The 18,880-nt window shown below is 40.8% G+C and overlaps 1 protein-coding gene and 1 long non-coding RNA gene across 4 annotated transcripts in view; one reads left to right on the forward strand and one right to left on the reverse strand.

Moving 5' to 3' along the window:
• Positions 1-9,090, forward strand: part of LOC106571642 (potassium channel subfamily K member 10) — a 30,421-nt gene extending 21,331 nt beyond the window's left edge. Inside the window, exons 4-7 of the mRNA XM_014144950.3 lie at positions 1,087-1,247; positions 2,546-2,738; positions 5,270-5,412; positions 6,806-9,090. Coding sequence (XP_014000425.3) covers positions 1,087-1,247; positions 2,546-2,738; positions 5,270-5,412; positions 6,806-7,489 — 1,181 coding nt within the window. The 3' untranslated portion in view covers positions 7,490-9,090. The remainder of the gene's footprint in view (positions 1-1,086; positions 1,248-2,545; positions 2,739-5,269; positions 5,413-6,805) is intronic.
• On the reverse strand, positions 4,724-18,643 carry LOC106571643 (uncharacterized). 3 transcript variants are annotated; one of them, XR_001320963.3, is made up of 4 exons: positions 18,201-18,643; positions 15,025-15,148; positions 5,921-6,003; positions 4,724-5,388 (listed from the first exon to the last, which is right to left on the reverse strand). It is a non-coding gene; the product is annotated as an uncharacterized LOC106571643 (long non-coding RNA). The 3 variants fall into 3 exon arrangements; XR_001320964.3 differs by lacking the exon at positions 5,921-6,003 and having other exon boundaries at positions 18,201-18,635; XR_006759195.2 differs by lacking the exons at positions 4,724-5,388; positions 5,921-6,003 and adding an exon at positions 9,502-9,967 and having other exon boundaries at positions 18,201-18,632.
• Between the last annotated feature and the right edge of the window lie 237 nt (positions 18,644-18,880).

The raw sequence follows: 18,880 nt of genomic DNA on the forward strand, positions 1-18,880 counted from the left end.
GTGTGACCTGTAGACTAAAACCACTGTACACCTACACGGTAAAACAATATTATTTGATTTGGGATACTCAGAAAAACATTGCTAGAGTATTGTCATTGTCATCTGCCCTGATTTGAAAAGACGGGACAGTTTATTAGCTACCCACGTTAGCTGGTAGAACGTTCAGCTGTGAATCAGGTCTATACCTGCAAACTGCATTTGAAGGTTTCTTATATGAGATAGATATGGGATTGGTATGTGAGTGTGAGTCATCTGTCAGATGAAATGAAGTGAGCTGCTCCACTCCTAGGAATAAGGGGGTGCTGAGAATGTTTTGTTGATACTCTACAGACGGCTATATCGGTCCGCTAATACAGGACTAGTAAAGGCCCAGTGAACTACTTTTTTCAGGGGGTGCTGCAGCAACCTCATCACTCCTACTTTCCACAGCTATGGTAGTTACTGTAACAGGCGGTGTAGCTGTAGTTCAAGTCAAGTGCAAGGGCTAATGAAACATTCTGCCATTTCACCTGAGGTAATGCCTTTTTACATTGACTAGAGACAATCAAGACTTTAGGAGCCAGTTTCCCAGACCCAAACTAAAAAGCATGCTAAATGGACAATATCTATTAAAAGTGCTTTTTAGTCCAGAAATGTGTTTTATTAATCTGTGTCTGAGAAACTGGCATTATAGTTTCTGTGTTATCTGTGTTGAAATCACATTATCAATCATAGCATTGTCTTCAACAGAACCTTCTAAACCACTCTTGACTACTGAATGTCTTCAATTTGATGGATGGTGGAAGGAGGCATTTTACTTCCAATTCATTGGCATATTTGTGATTATATTAGAACCCGACTAGCACCTCTGTGATTCCAAATGGAAACTGACACTGCAAGCAGTGGAAAAAAGGGACAGAAGCTTAGCTAGCAGACAGTATGTTAGCCTTTTGTAGATAGCAGCATGTGTATAAGTCTATGGAGGAAAGGAGATGGAATTGCTATTGCATAAACCCACTGCGGTTGTGTCTGCCATTGATAAGAAAGAGATTCAAGTCTCATCACATCCAGAAAACATGCCCTTCTCTTTCTCGGTTTCTTTCACAGGATATGGTAACATTGCTCCCAGCACTGAGGGCGGGAAGATTTTCTGTATCCTATATGCAATATTTGGCATCCCTCTGTTTGGGTTCCTGCTAGCCGGTGTGGGGGACCAGCTAGGGACCATATTCGTGAAAAGCATCGCCAAGGTGGAGAAAATGTTCAGGGTAAGTTCACAGCATACAGTAATCCACAACAACATGACAAAAATAAAAAATAATGATGTTTTAATGTATTATGAAAACAGTTATAAATGATTGCTTCTATCGTCACAATGACTTTAAATGTGAGGTATTGATAGGCTGGAGAGTAGAGAGACATGGGTTTTTACCCAGTTGAAAGCAGTGGTGTAGCCAGAAATTAGTTGGTGGGTGGGCCTGCAGCAGCTAACTTCCTGCAATTTTACACATTTTGCCATGGGGCAAAGAGAAACGTGCAGTTTTATAGCTGATCTTATGCTATTCAACACAGCTCATTAAAGTAAAAAAAATATAGATGTGTTGACTGTGATAAAGGCACTTGATTATGAGCTGTCTTGTGTGCTAAATGAACAAATTAAGTGGACAGTGGAATGGTGTGTGTAGCCATAGAAACACAGTGACATGCCTCAATGCAGTCATATTCGTGGCTTTTTGGGGTGTGGCTTTCAGTTAGTTCTTCTTGGCAACCCATCCTGTGAGAGTGAATGTCATTCCAATTCATCTGTTCTGTTATATTTAATCAAATCTGACTAATCCAGTGCACTGCTTGCTATGAATTATATCTGATGGTGTTTGCATGTTTAGGTAAAAATACACAATGTCGCGTTTGGAACACTGACACTGTATGTAAAGGGCATAAAAAATAAATAATAATAACAACTTTTTTTTTTCTCAATCTGAGTGGGTAGGCCTGGCTCCCCATCCTTGCCTATGCCCCCAGGTTGAAAGTGAAAGTGTTCAGTACTGAGTGAGGTGTAATCATCTCCTAATGATATGTGGGCTCTACATTATGGGTTGTCAATGAGCAGGGGGTATTGGCTGTTGTGCTTTATTCTGATTGGCCCAACAGTTACCCTCCGCTCTGTTCTGGCCTGTGGTGTATTACAGTGTGTTTACATTTCTCAGAACAGGAACACCTAGTGTGAGAGCTGTACTGAGTGAGCTGTGCCTCTGTGACAGCCCACAGTCACAATCACCATTACGCCTCGTTTGAGCTAATCATGCATCTTATGCATCTTTAGCTTATCACCAGGCGGTGTCAGAGTGTGGAAATACTGTCGATGCCACCTTGTCAGAGTCATGAATCTCATCATGCGAACGCAGTAGTGACGCCACCACAGAACGACAACACACTGTATGCACTCTGGTAGAATGGCCTTGGCCTTATGGCCTGTGTGTGTGCCTGTTCTTCTGTGTGTGTGTGTGTGTGTGTGTGCGCTGTGTTTGTTTGTGTGTGTGCATATGTGTGTCTTCTCCTCTCCCAGCATAAACAGAACCAGATCAGCCAGACCAAGATCCGAGTGGCCTCCACGTTACTCTTCATCCTGGCGGGTTGTATCCTCTTTGTCACCATTCCAGCGGTCATCTTCAAACACATAGAAGGCTGGACTGGACTGGAGGCCATCTACTTTGTTGTCATCACTCTGACAACTATTGGAATAGGAGACTATGTGGCAGGTGAGAGCCAGATTAATTATTAGTTCATGTTTCTGTTGTGAATAATTCCATAATGAGATGATAATCTGAAAGTGATTCTTACTTAAATAACAGCCGTTTTGAGTCAGTTTTCTACACTAATACATCATAAAGGCTCATACAGTACATGCTAATAACAACTAATAACAACTTGCCTTTGTTATTTTACTGCTGCTGTTCAATTATTTGTTACTTTTATTTTCACATTTTCACTTATCTATTTTTTACTTAAGAAAAATAAGTGTTAACTGCATTGTTGGTTAAGGGCTTGTAAGTAAGTATTTCACTGTAAGGTCAACAGTTGTTGTATTCAACGCATGTGACAAATCAAATTTGATTTGATTTAATACATCCTTTTAATTAAAGTCTTACCAAAATTGTCGTTATAACAACTGTTGCGGCCATTCATTTTGCTCCAAACTTGGTTATGGTTGGAGGCAATGACGTCATGCACCCAAAAAATCTGAGGGGGCACAACATACGTCAATAATTATTCTTAATTCTGTGTAAAATATATATTTTTAAATTCTGCATATCTAAGCATACCTCTTGAACTCTGTATTCTCATGGTGGTTCGTTTTATAAATAAACTAAATATGCTTCTCTGGATCTCTGCTAAAATCTGTGTAAAAGAATGTGTCTTATTCAGTACATTTACCGTAATTTCCGGACTATAAGCCGCAACTTTTTTTCCCAGGCTTTGAACGTCGCGGCTTAAACAATGACGCGGCTAATATATGGATTTTTCCAGTTGTCAAATTTATTTTCCCAAAAAAACACATTCTGTGACGTGCTAATTTTTTTGGGCGGCATGAAGCTTTCATTAGACTAATGAAATTGCCGAACGGGTTAAGGTCAAACAACTATTTTTGTTTACTGTTTAGATTAAATCGAGCGCTCTCAAACTTCCCATCATTCTGATTATGGTAGTCATTTTGTCACCCTGATTCCTGGGGGTACAACAAAGTATTTGCAGCCACTCGACATCAGTGTAAATCGTGCATTTAAGGTGGCGCTCCGTGTTCAGCGGGAGGCTTGGATGACAAGTGGGGAGAAATCCTTCACTAAAACGGGCCGCATGCGAAGAGCAACTTATGGTCAAGTCTGCCAGTGGGTCCAGACAGCGTGGAGCATTGTCAAAAAATCCACTATCATCAACGGGTTTCGATAGGCTGGACTGCTGCATGTTGAAGAGGGCTCAGCGTGGGATTTGCCTCCGGATGAAAATGACGAGTGCGACAATGAAAACGATCCAATATCGGATGAAGCAATTCTGAGGCTATTCAACTCCCGACACCGAAGGAGATGGTTTCAGTGGTTTCAGTGCACAGGAGAAGGAAGATGGTGACCAATTACTTTCTTGGTAGGCTACTGTTTACTGCTAATTTTGTATTTTTTGTTACAAGCCGTGTTTCGTTAAAGCCTATTTATTTTTGTTACAAGCCGTGCTTCGTTAAAGCCTATTTATTTTTGTTACAAGCCGTGTTTCGTTAAAGCCTATTTATTTTTGTTACAAGCCGTGTTTCGTTAAAGCCTGTGTAAAGTTCATTTGTTTCAATGTACCGGTAGGCACCTGCGGCTTATAGACATGTGCGGCTTATTTATGTTCAAAATAATAATTTGTAAAAAATTCAGTGGGTGCGGCTTATATTCAGGTGCGCTTAATAGTCCGGAAATTACGGTAGTTATTGCTTGCTTTTCTAAAGTCTATCAACCTTGCCAGCAGGCATGCCAGCTAAGCTACAGTAGTTGGACAAGCTAGCTACTCTAACTTGATTGATAGCTTGAAATGGCTTCTTGGTAGCTTGGAAACCTATCTAGGCTAGCTAAAGCCAACTTTATAAAATTGCTAGGTGGCTAATAGTATTACAGATAAAAATCCACAAATATTTTAAAAAAATATATATAATTTTATTTTTTAAACAGTACAAATCTGTGCCCCCTATGGGCATGACATTTCTGGTTGGAGGACCTACTTTTCAAACATTTTCCTACCACAACTTTGCACCTTGTGCTGTGCCATTATTACAAGGGCTCAAGATTCCTCATTAATGGAGGGTGCTGATATTGAGACATGCAGTTGTTTCTTGTCTTAGATGTCGACGTTTAAAAAAAAAAAAGGTAGTTGTATCAGGAGGCTCTCATAGCTTGATCTCACTGACCAAGCTGCTGCAACACTGGAAAGATTATTTATTTCCCAATCACTCTTTGACATACAAGCACTTGTCTGAGAAAATTAGCTTTGTTCGTTTCTGTTCAATGGATTTTAGCCCATCAGCTTAAGATATTCAGGTAGAAAATGGGCCAATAGAATCAGTGTTTATCAGGGTCATGTTTAATAGTCACCAAACGGAAGAAAATGGACTGATACAGGGAGGGATTACCTGCACTTATCCAATAAGAAACACATTTTTGTTTACCATTTAAAAATGTTTTTCTATGGTTAGCTCTTCTGAACACGACCCATGTATCTCATCATGCTGAATGTTTCATTGTTTGTTTACATTCAATAGGAGGGGACCGGAGGGTCGTGTATCGTAATTGGTATAGACCACTGGTGTGGTTCTGGATTCTGGTGGGATTGGCCTATTTCGCTGCTGTACTGAGCATGATTGGTGACTGGCTGAGGGTCCTGTCCAAGAAGACAAAAGAGGAGGTAAGATAATTTACTTGTAGGTGACATTATATGACCATACTACTATGCTATAGAGCTGTAATGGTATAGTTGAACACTACATGGGCTTAGTATTTTGTCAAATGTCCCATTAGAAGAACATTAATTCTTCAGGATTGGTGGGTCCCCTGCGGGACGGTTGAGCTAACGTAGGCATATGCAATTAGCAGGAGGTTGTAAGTAACAAGAACATTTCCCAGAACATAGACATATCCGATATTGGCAGAAAGCTTAAATTATTGTTAATCTAACTGCAATGCCCAATTTACAGTAGCTATTACAGTGAAATAATACCATGCTATTGTCTGAGGAGAGGGCACAGTTTTGAACATGAAAAGTTATTAATAAACAAATTAGGCACATTTGTCCTGTCTTGATACAAAACTTTGAACAGAAATACAATGGTTCATTGGATCAGTCTAAACCGGTGCATATACACTGCTGCCATCTAGTGGCCAAAATCTAAATTGCACCTGCGCTGGAATAATACCTTATGTCACATTCTTCTTCGTCAGAGGATAAGGAAAAATCATTGTGGGACCAAAACGCAGCGGGATCATGTGTACTCATCTTCTTTATTTAGGAAAAGAAGGGAAACCAAAATAAACACGTACACAAAACACAATGACGCATAACAGGCTGGTAAGGCAACTAAGCTATACCTAGCATAATCTCCCACAAACTCCAAACACAAACACATACCTAATTATAGGACTCTCAATCAGAGGCAACTAGGAAACACCTGCATCCAATTGAGAGTCCAACACCCAATACCTAAACATAGAAATACTAAACTAGAAAGAACATAGAAATACAAAAACATAGAACATAACCCAAAACCCGGAAATAATAAATCAAACACCCTTCTAAACAAACCACCACCCCGAACCACATAAAACAAATACCCTCTGCCACGTCCTGACCAAACTACAATAACAAATAACCCCTATTACTGGTCAGGACATGACACCTTATGGCCTTTCTCTTGCATTTCAAAGATGAATGTTAAAAAAAATAACAAAAAACATTTGTTTCCTTTCACATTTCCACAAACTTCAAAGTGTTTGCTTTCAAATGGTACCAAGAAAATGCATATCCTTTCTTCAGGGCAGTTAGATTTGTCATTTTAGCCCAAAATTGAAAAAAAGGGTCCAATCCTTAAGAGTTTTAAAGGGTTAAAATAGACATTCAAATGGTTAAAACATGAAAATAGTTGTTGTTTGCTTTCTTACCTTGAAAGGAGAGACTGCAATCAATGCTTTCATTTTGTTTACCTAGCTACTGCCACCAATTCTGTAATTTGGATTAACTATCCAATTGCGTTATAGTATTTTATGGTGTGGAATGACCTTGTTTTTATTTTCCCGTGCTCTAGGTCGGAGAGATCAAGGCCCACGCGGCCGAGTGGAAGGCCAACGTGCGCGCCGAGTTCCGGGAGACGCGGCGACGCCTGAGTGTGGAGGTCAGCGACAAGCTCCAGCGGACCGCCACCATCCGCAGCATGGAGCGCCGCCAGCTGGGCCTGGACCAGTGGGCCGTCTCCACGGACATGCTCTCCCCGGAACGCCGTGCCGCCTTCAACAGCCTGGACACCAACCCCTACAAGACCTCATCTCAGGAGAGCATCGACATGAAACTCAACAATCTGCGTCTAAGGGGGGCAGAGTGTGATCCGCGCCGGTCCGAAAGTGTGGCATCCTCAGACGACAACATCTTTAATCGCCTGGGTTCCGTCACCAAGCTGGCCAAGAGAAACAAGAACCGCGAGCTGAAGAAGAATATCCCAGATGAGCTACAATGCAGGCCCTTTAGTACTCCGCCTATGGAGATGGGGAAGAGGAAGGAGGAAGAGGAGGAAGAGGAGGAGGAGGAGGAAGATGAGGGGTTAGACAAAAAGTTCAACACCAGCATGTCCGATTTGCCGCTGTTCGTCGAAGTGTGCAAGCCCCAGAATGGTTTCACAGTACCATTCATACCACTACAGACCAAAGAAAAAAAGACTGAGGGGGAAACACTTCAACTTGAAGAAAAGGAGCTGCGTATCCAGATGGATCCTTAAAAATGTTGGTTGTTCCTCTGAGGTAAAGGATGTTTTAAACGTCACCACCGTATGTGCCTTACATCTCTGTCACGCCTTTGTGTGCTTGATATTGGGGGAACCGTTGTGTCCCTGTGTGCTATGTAATGTTATTCAATATTCACTGTGCCCTAATAACCTGAAGGAAAGACATTAACATCATACGTTTCTACAGTCACCTGGTAAAACATTTTTAGATTGGAGGTTCTTGTGGTACAGAACAACCAAAATGATGGGGTTTATTTTGAGTGAAAGAGAAGATGGCTGCTATTCAGAAGAGTCGATAATAAAGCAAGTAAGATACTTTGATGTGTCTGTGACTTGTATGTACGTAGTAGACTTCGACGAGACGGTGCTGGTCCTAAATACATATCTGAGGTCATTTTAGGACAAGAGAACTGAGCTGCTGAGAGCAACAACTGAATAAGAGCAACAACTGGAGAGTCACCTGGATTTGGTTATTGTGAAATGTACGACTTTGTTCTCATTCCGTCACGACACATAAACTCTGAAAATTGACGAAAAAAGTTATAAAAAACAACCGCAATGTTGTCTGTGCATGGTCCTTGAGCTAAACTGTCTAGAAAGTGTGTGATTACGCTATTAAGTTCATGAACTTTCATTAACACAATCTCAGGGCTTGTGGTCCTAATGTTGTCGTTGAAATATTTCTAAAGTATACTGCATTCACACTTTGTAGCATTAGAGGAGCTTTGGTTGCACTTAGAATTGCTTTTCTGAAGATGACAGCTTATGACAATGGAACGGAAGGTAAGCCATAATGCAGGAAGGAAAAATGGCCCTAATTGCTTAGACAGGATACTGTCAAATTTGGGAGACGGAGCGTTTTTTGGCGCAAACTTGTATGATACATCGATACAATGATTTGCTTGAATACAGTGTGTTACTGTTAGCTGACATCTTTGTTATACTTGATTTAAGTGTACCATGTAACGTCTGTGAAGTACATTTATATGTTCATATTACAGAAGAGAGATGATGACACTGAGAACGTGCATGAGTCAAACGTGCACTTTGCGTCTTGACTGTGGTTTACTAATTGTATTACAATAATGTCATTACAAACCCTTTAAGGTGCATGGGTTAAATAACAATACCTCTACGAATCTCTCAATCTCTCTCGCTCTCTCTCTCACACGCACACACACACACACACACACGTATATCCACACCAAAAATGTTATGTATGTACGTCTTCCCATTATTTGTGTTTGCATTGATATGGGTGCAGCATTAGCCTAGTGTGAATGCAGCTATGAACTTTCAATCTATGTTTGTTATAAAAAACGCTACAAAGAAATGCAACATTTAAAGCTTAAATAAGATATCGAACTAAAAAGCATGATAGTTTCCAAATATATTATCATGCTATTTGGTATTAGTTGTATACCACCACATGCTTCACAAGACGATGCTTAGCCTAGCGTTTTGTAACTGCCCATGTTGAGGTAGAATGGGCAACACCTGCTCAGTATTTGGATGTTGTTCACAGTATTACTTGTGCCACCATTACATTAAATGTAGTGAGTGCCTTTTGGAAATAAATATCACTGCTATTGGAAGTTGCTTGTTTCCCCTCTGAGTGCAGAGTTATTGTGTTGCCAACATCTCTATTTCTCAGTCTCTACCTTAGAGGTTTTCATCAAGCCGGAAAAAGGATGTCTCCGGCAGTGTATCGCTTTCGCTCTCATCGGCAATGACCTTGTTGTCGCTGAAACAAACCATACACTTTTGCAGTCATTTTTATCTGTGTCCGTCTCAAGAGACTGTCTGTTTCACCTCCAGGGCTGTTTCCTGCTCTAACATCCTGTATAGACACTAAAATATAAAATCCACACTCTTTTATACTGATCAACACCTTCCGTCCCAGTGAGAAGGTGCGATTGTTCCTCTTAAACTGGAGGATAGAGTCTTGTAGAATAGCATCTTTGAAGGTAAAAATAGCTCTAGCAAAAATAAAACATCAGGCTACGTTATTCTTGATTGATAGATTACATTTTGCCAGTTAAAAATACATATACACACACAGCACATACATTTAAACATGACAGGGATAACACAAAGTCTGACTTATTTCCATTGTGGGCTCTAAAAATAAAATGTAATTACAAGAGCAATCTCAAAGATTCTTTACAAGAGCTAAAACAAGAATCAAGTAAATTGATAGTTTATGGGCTGCATGGACAAAGATCTTCCACGGAGGTGTAAGTCCAGATGTTATCTGACTCGGACTGTCTCCACTTCACTATCTGAGCACACAGTCGTCTGCCTCACAGTCCTGCTCGTCAGCAGGCACAGATGGAGCAGGCTTGTGCAAGGGGGTGGGTGGTCACCTCCAGCAGGGGGAAAGACAGGAGGACAGGTCAGGAGCAGTTGTTCAGGGAACCCCATCCCCTGTCCCTCTCTGTAGACTCTGTGATAAACCGCTCCCAAAACGTCCTGTAGAACCCACAATGGTGATGGAAATCGTCACTCCAGCGTCAAAAGCTTACTGAACATCAATAACAGGAATAGTCCACCGTGGAGTAACCGCTTGAGAGATAATCTCACTTTCAACATTCCTCTGCCATATCCAAGGCGCTGACTGCCACTTATTCTTAATTCAAGTAAAAAGAATAGCAAGGTAGCTAGCTAGCTGGTAGCTAGCCTTTCAGCTTTTTTTGTGAACCAACTGACTTGCAGATTGTCGATCGATATATACTGTGCATTCGGAAAGTTTTCAGACCCCTTGACGTTTTCCACATTTTGTTACGTTGCAGCCTTATTCTAAGATGTATTAAATACATGTTTTTCCTCATCAATCTACATACAATACCCCATAATGACAAAGCGAAAACAGGTTTTTAGAAAGTTAACACATTTGAAAAAAAAATGTAAGTATTCAGACCCTTTGCTATGAGACTTGAAATTGAGCTCAAGTGCATCTTATTTCCATTTATCATCCTTGAGATGTTTCTACAACTTGATTGGAGTCCACTTGTGGTAAATTCAATTGAGTAGACATGATTTGAAATGGCAAAAACCAAGCCCTGAGGCCAAAGGAATTGTCCGTAGAGCTTAGAGACAGGATTGTGTCGAGGCACAGGGGAAGGGTACCAAAAAATGTCTGCAGAATTGAAGGTCCCCAAGAAAACAGTGGCCTTGATCATTCTTAAATGGACGAAGTTTGGAACCACCAACACTCTTCCTAGAGCTGGCCGGCCGGCAAAATTTAGCAATTGGGGGAGAAAGGCCTTGGTCAGGGAGGTGACCAAGAATCTGATGTTCACTCTGACAGAGCTCCAGAGTTCCTCTGTGGAGATGGGAGAACATTCCAGAAGGACAACCATCTCTGCAGCACTCCACCAATCAGGCCTTCATGGTAGAGTGGCTGGACGGAATCCACTCCTCAGTAAAAGGCACATGACAGTCTGTTTAGAGTTTGCCAAAAGGCATCTGAAGGACTCTCAGACCATGAGAAGCAAGATTCTCTGGTCTGATGAAACCAAGGTGAACTCTTTGGCCTGAATGCCAAGAGTTCTGAACGTCACATGCTAATGTAAAAAGCTGGTTTTTGATATAAATATGAACTTGATTGAACAAAACATGCATGCATTGTATAACATAATGTCCTAGGGTTGTCATCTGATGAAGATCATCAAAGGTTAGTGCTGCATTTAGCTGTGGTTTTGTTTTTTGTGACATTATATGCTAGCTTGAAAAATGGGTGTCTGATTATTTCTGGCTTGGTACTCTGCTGACATAATCGAATGTTTTGCTTTCACTGTAAAGCCTTTTTGAAATCGGACAGTGTGGTTAGATAAAGGAGAGTCTTGTCTTTAAAATGCTGTGAAATAGTCATATGTTTGAAAAATTGAAGTTTTTGTATTTTTGAGGAATTTGTAATTCGCGCCACGCCTATCATTGGATATTGGAGCAGGTGTTCTGCTAGCGGAACGTCTAGATGTAAGAGGTTAAAGACAAGACTCTCGTTAATCTAACCACACTGTCCAATTTCAAAAAGGCTTTACAACGAAAGCAAAACATTAGATTATGTCAGCAGAGTACCCAGACAGAAATAATCAGACACCCATTTTTCAAGCTAGCATATAATGTCACAAAAACCCAGAAGACAGCTAAATGCAGCACTAACCTTTGATGATCTTCATCAGATGACACACCTAGGACATTATGTTATACAATACATGCATGTTTTGTTCAATCAAGTTCATATTTATATCAAAAACCAGCTTTTTACATTAGCATGTGACGTTCAGAACTAGCATACCCCCCCGCAAACTTCCGGGGAATTTACTAACAATTTACTAAATTACTCATGATAAACGTTCACAAATAACATAACAATTATTTTAAGAATTATAGATACAGAACTCCTTTGTGCAATCGAGGTGTCCGATATTAAAATAGCTTTTCGGTGAAAGCACATTTTGCAATATTCTCAGTAGATAGCCCAGCCATCACGGCTAGCCATTTAGACACCCACCAAGTTTAGCCCTGACCAAAGTCAGATTTACTATTACAAAAGTTTGATTACCTTTGTTGTCTTCGTCAGAATGCACTCCCAGGACTGCTACTTCAATAACAAATGTTGGTTTGGTCCAAAATAATCCATCGTTATATCCAAATAGCGGCGTTTTGTTCGTGCGTTCCAGACACTATCCGAAATGGTAAATCAGGGTTACGAGCATGGCGCAATTCGTGACAAAAAAAAATCTAAATATTCCATTACCGTACTTCGAAGCATGTCAACCGCTGTTTAAAATCCATTTTTATGCCATTTTTCTCGTAAAAAAGCGATAATATTCCGACCGGAATCTCCGTTTAGGTAAACAGAGGAAAGAAAACAAAGCATTCGGTCGACGCGGGCACGCGCCTGAGTCTCACAGTACTGTAACCAGCCACTACCCAAACGCGCTACTTTTTTTCAACCTGAGCCTGCAAAGCCACGATTCAGCTTTTTGCCACCTTCTGAGAGACCATGTAAGCCGTAGGAAGTGTCACGTAACAGCAGAGATCCTTTGTAATGGATAGAGATGGCAAAGAAGGCCAAGAAATGGTCAGACAGGGTACTTCCTGTACAGAATCTTCTCAGGTTTTGACCTGCCATTTCAGTTCTGTTATACTCATAGACACCATTCAAACAGTTTTAGAAACTTTGGAGTGTTTTCTATCCAAAGCCAATAATTATATGCATATTCTAGTTACTGGGCAGGAGTAGTAACCAGATTAAATTGGGTACGTTTTTTATCCAGCCGTGTCAATACTGCCCCCTAGCCCTAACAGGTTAAGCAGAGGGACACGTCTGGCACTGCAGGATTTGAGTCCCTGGCGGCGTAGTGTGTTACTGATGGTAGGCTTTGTTACTTTGGTCCCAGCTCTCTGCAGGTCATTCACTAGGTCCCCCCGTGTGGTTCTGGGATTTTTGCTCACCGTTCTTTTGATCATTTTGACCCCACGGGGTGAGATCTTGCGTGGAGCCCCAGATCGAGGGAGATTATCAGTGGTCTTGTATGTCTTCCATTTCCTAATAATTGCTCCCACAGTTGATTTCTTCAAACCAAGCTGCTTACCTATTGCAGATTCAGTCTTCCCAGCCTGGTGCAGGTCTACAATTTTGTTTCTGGTGTCCTTTGACAGCTCTTTGGTCTTGGCCATAGTGGAGTTTGGAGTGTGACTGTTTGAGGTTGTGGACAGGTGTCTTTTATACTGATAACAAGTTCAAACAGGTGCCATTAATACAGGTAACGAGTGGAGGACAGAGGAGCCTCTTAAAGAAGAAGTTACAGGTCTGTGAGAGCCAGAAATCTTGCTTGTTTGTAGGTAACCAAATACTTATTTTCCACCTTAATTTGCAAATAAATTCATAAAAAATCCTACAATGTGATTTTCTGGATTTTTTTTCCTCATTTTGTCTGTCATTGTTGACGTGTACCTATGATGAAAATTACAGGCCTCTCTCATCTTTTTAAGTGGGAGAACTTGCACAATTGGTGGCTGACTAAATACTTTTTTCCCCCACTGTATGTAAATGTGATATTTCAGTTTTTTGTATTTATAAATGAGCAAAATGTTTATTATGGGGTGTTATGTGTAAATTGTTTAGGAAAAAAACTATTCAATCCTTTTTAGAATAAGGCTGTAACATAACAAAATGTGGAAAAATTCAAGGGTTGTGAATACTTTCCAAATGCACTGTATATATATATATACATATAATCAATACTTATTTAGATAAAATAAAAAAGTTGATTGAATTAAAATGTACAGGAGATCTCTGCTTAGGCTGATGCTAGAACACTATTGCAACTATGTTATATCTTAAAGTAACTGTCCAGTGTTTCCAGATGTATATGACATTTGACTAACTACTTACAATATGAGTGAAATAGTTTTCCTTCCAATTATTATTATTATTTAAGCATGTTTTCTATGTTGGAATGGTGTGGGCTTGTTCCTAACAACAGAATGGTGTGGACGTATAGGATCGCTAAAAATACAAATTCATATAAAATCAATTCAACGTTTATTGGTCACATATACACAGATTTGCAGTTGGTATATCAGCAAAATACTTGTGTTTCTAGCTCCAACAGTTCAGCAATATATAGCAATAAAAATAAAAAAAATACACCCATAATCCAGAAAAATAGAAACATAAGTTATATAGGTTGAGCCATGACTTGAATACAGTATAAGGTTCAGGGCAGAGTACTAGTGGTGACTGTTTAATAGCTAACAGTCTGATGGCCTGGAGATTGAAGCTGTCTTTCAATCTCTCGATCCCAGCTTTGATCCATCTGTACTGTCTTTGCCTTCTAGCCAGCAGCATACTACCCTACATCCCACTGTGGGCTTGCTTCTGAAGTGGGAGACCAGATGCTGCTGGAAGTGGTGTTGGAGGGCCAGTAGGAGGCACCCTTTCCTCTGGTCTAAAAAAATATCCCAATGCCCCAGAGCAGTGATTGGGGACATTGCCCTGTGTAGGGTGCCATCCTTTGGATGGGATGTGAAACGGGTGTCCTGACTCTCTGTGTTCACTAAAGATCTCATGGCACTTATCGTAAGAGAGGGGTGTTATCTCTGGTGTCCCAACTAATTTCCCAATCTGGCCCTCATACCTTCATGATCACCTAATCATCCCCAGTTTACAATTGGCTCATTTTTTATTTATTTAACCAGGCAAGTCAGTTAAAAACAAAGTCTTATTTACAATGACGGCCTACCCCAGCCAAACCCGGACAATGCTGGGCCATTTGTGCGCCGCCCTATGGGATTCCCTATCACGACGAGATGTGATGCAGCCTGGATTTCAACCAGGTACTGCAGAGACATCTCTTGCACTGAGATGCAGTGCCTTAGACCACTGCACCACTCATTCATACCCTCTCCCCTGTAACTATTCCCCAGGTTGTTGCTGTAAATGAGAATGTGTTCTCAGTCAACTTACCTGGTAAAATAAGGGATAAATAAAATAGATGGTAGCGATGTGAACAGACCTTTGCTCGGGTGGCTGAGGTCCTTGATGATCGTCTTGGCAAGTAGACAGCTTATTGGCCAGCTCATCCTCCTCTAGACTGCTGATTGGCCAGCTCATCCTCCTCGGGAGTATGGCATAATACTCTATGAGGAAATAGGAAGCATTTTTTAAACGGTCTGTTTGAGAAAGAAGTTAGAAGTGGGTTTTTTGAAGTGTTTCTTCTCAAATGTATGCTTTGGCCACTAATACAAGTATAGGACGAGTCAACAACATTATTTGAGTATATGAACTTTTAAAGGTTCTGGACAGTTCCTTTAAAGCAGAGGAAAGCTAAATTATTTATCAGAGGAAAGCTAAATTATTTAGCAACTACAGAGTACTCTTTCTCTTACATTAAGGTTGTTTAGAAGCTGTGGAGAAAGATAGGAGATTGAATCAGGAACTTTGGCATTTTATTTCCTATGTGGCACTTTGAACATTGGCCAAATGGCCAATGAGAAAACTACCAAGTGCATGCAGATCAATTGCAGGTTAATTGAAGAGGCTTAGTGCTTATGTACTGTAAGATGGATTGCGCTGCTTGGCTGTCTTTCTCTGCCGGGTCTACAGGGACCCCTCCATAACAGACAGAGTTCTAGTGCCAGTGTTGGCAACTGTGTGTTATTGAGCCATGAAAAGCTCACAGGAGCTGGAACCTGTCAGTGTTATTGACATCAATGACCTCTATTGTCTCGAGTTGGAATGAATTGACCTCCAGATAGAGATATTTTTTTGTTGCTTGCCTGATACTGGTCAGGTAGATCAACTCATATACAGCTTGAGTGAGCAAATTATGAAGCATTTAAAAGTGACATTCTTAAAAAATATATCTGTAAACACTACAGTTCAAAAGTTTGGGGTCACTTAGAAATGTCCTAGTTTTTGAAAGAAAAGCACATTTTTTGTCCATTGAAATAATATCAAATTGATCAGAAATACAGTGTAGACATTGTTAATGTTGTAAATGATTATTGTAGCTGGAAACGGCTGATTTTGAATGGAATATCTATATAGGCTTACAGAGGCCCATTATCAGAAACCATCACTCCTGTGTTCCAATGGCACGTTGTTAGTTAATCCAAGTTTTTAATTTTAAAAGGCTAATCGATCATTAGAAAACCCTTTTGCAATTATGTTAGCACAGCTGAAAACTGTTGTCCTGATTAAAGAAGCAATAAAACTGGCTTTCTTGAGACTAGTTGAGTATCTGAAGCATCAGCATTTGTGGGTTCGATTACAGGATCACAATGGCCAGAAACAAAGAACGTTCTTCTGAAACTCGTCAGTCTATTCTTGTCATGAGAAATGAAGGCTATTGCATGCGAGAAATTGCCAAGAAACTGAAGATCTCGTACAATGCTGTGTACTACTCCCTTCATAGAACAGCGCAAACTGGCTCTAACCAGAATAGAAAGAGGAGTGGGAAGCCCCAGTGCACAACTGAGCAAGCGGACAAGTAAATTAGAGTGTCTAGTTTGAGAAACAGACGCCTCACAAGTCCTCAACTGGCAGCTTCATTAAATAGTACCCACAAAACACCAGTCTCAATGTCAACAGTGAAGAGGCGACCCCGGGATGCTGGCCTTCTGGGTGGAGTTGCAAAGAAAAAGCCATATTTCAGATTGGCCAATAAAAAGAAAAGATTAAGATAGGCAAAAGAACACAGACACTGGACAGGGGAACTCTGCCTAGTTGGCCAGCATCCCGGAGTCGCCTCTTCATTGTTGACATTGAGACTGGTGTCTTGCGGGTACTATTTTGCGGGTAGTTTTTGTACCCATTTCAGACAGATCTCACACTGGCAATTCTCAAAGACTCACATCCTCCTATGTCTATCGCAATAAACAGTTATAGAGCTGTGGTAACACCAACACTGTTTCGAAGGGACAGCAGTTGAGAAGGTGGAAAGTTTTAAGTTCCTCGGTGTTCACATCATAGACAAACTGAAATGGTCCACTCACACTGACAGTGTGGTGAAGATGGCGCAACATGACAAAATGCCATCTATTTTGTGAAGTGCACCAATCCCTCCTGCAGCAAAGCACCCCCACAACATGATGCTGCCACCCCCGTGCTTCACGGTTGGGATGGTGTTCTTCGGTGTGCAAGCCTCCCCCTTTATCCTCCAAACATAACAATGGTCATTATGGCCAAACAGTTCTATTTTTCTTTCATCAAACCAGAGGATATTTCTCCATAAAGAATGAATTTTGTCCCCATGTGCAGTTGCAAACTGTAGTCTGGCTTTTTTATGGCGGTTTTGGAGCAGTTGCTTCTTCCTTGCTGAGCAGCCTTTCAGGTTATGCCGATATAGGACTCGTTTAACTGTGGATATAGATACTTTTGTACCTGTTTCCTCCAGCATCTTCACAAGGTCCTTTGCTGTTGTTCTAGGATTGATTTCCACTTTTCACACCAAAGTACGTTCATCTCTAGGAGACAGAACAAGTCTCCTTCCTGAGCGGTATGACGGCTGCATTGTCCCATGGTGTTTATACTTGCGTACTATTTTTTGTACAGATGAACGTGGTACCTTCAGGCATTTGGAAATTGCTCCCAAGGATGAACCAGACTTGTGAAGGTCTACAATTTCTTTTCTGACGTCTTGGCTGATTTATTTTGATTTTCCCATGATGTCAAGCAAAGAGGCACCGAGTTTGAAGGTAGGCCTTGAAATACATCCACAGGTACACCTCCAATTGACTCAAATGATGTCAATTAGCCTATCAGAAGCTTCTAAAGCCATGACATCATTTTCTGAAATGTTCCAAGATGTTTAAAGGCACTGTCAACTTAGTGTATGTAAACTTCTGACCCACTGGAATTGTGATACACTGAATTATAAGTGAAATAATCTGTCTGTAAACAATTGTTGGAAAAATTACTTGTGTCATGCACAAAGTAGATGTCCTAACCGACTTGCCAAAACTATAGTTTGTTATCAAGAAATTTGTGTAGTGGTTGAAAAACTAGTTTTAATGACTCCAACCTAAGCGTATGTCAACTTCTGACTTCAACTGTATGTTTTGTACAGTATGACAAACCATCAAACCTATCACATTTTCTATTAGATTAAAGGTGACAGATTCCACCCTATCTCTAACATGGAATATAAATGATATATCTGTACAGGTATTACTGTGTTTCATTACAGACCTGTCATTGCCTTGTCTTCAGCCACAGGAACACAGATGGGTAGTTTACCGCAACATACATGACAAATGGAGGAAAATCACAGGTCATTAAAGGAGACGTGTTGTTGAATAAACCACAAAATCCCCAGCCAGCTAAGGACAAATCCGTACAGGCAATCAAATCGAATAGAATATTTGTCATCAGTAGGAGAATTGGAAGTGTTGCCGAACTTCAAAACACTACCTAAAACAGTCCTCTCGCAGGCTCACTGGCCACAGTGTCAGTCTATCTGTGACTACTATAAATGTCCTGTAAGTCAACGACCGTGACTTCCTGGGTGTTCTCCTGGGTTCCCCTGAGTACCACGCAGAGATATTGCCTTGGCAGTGTGTCTGAATTCCCACCCCACCTGTCACAGTGATCTAAGGAGGACAAGCAATGATGCAGGTTCTCTGAGGACAGAGGGAATGTCACTGAACATTAAACACACACAGGGACACAAACACGCCAACGCACGTATTTACATACTTGCATGCACACAAACAAACACACTCAAAGACCCAAGCCACTGAGCACAGAGGTCAATTCAAGTTAGTTCTACGTGATTTCATTGAAATGATGTGGAAACAATGTTGATTCAACCAGTGTGTGCACAGTGGGAACCCATTCAGTGTTAATGATTTATAGAGGCTCAGCTATTC

The sequence above is a fragment of the Salmo salar genome, chromosome 15 (genome assembly GCF_965601325.2).
Source record: "Salmo salar chromosome 15, fSalSal1, whole genome shotgun sequence".
NCBI lineage: Eukaryota > Metazoa > Chordata > Actinopteri > Salmoniformes > Salmonidae > Salmo > Salmo salar.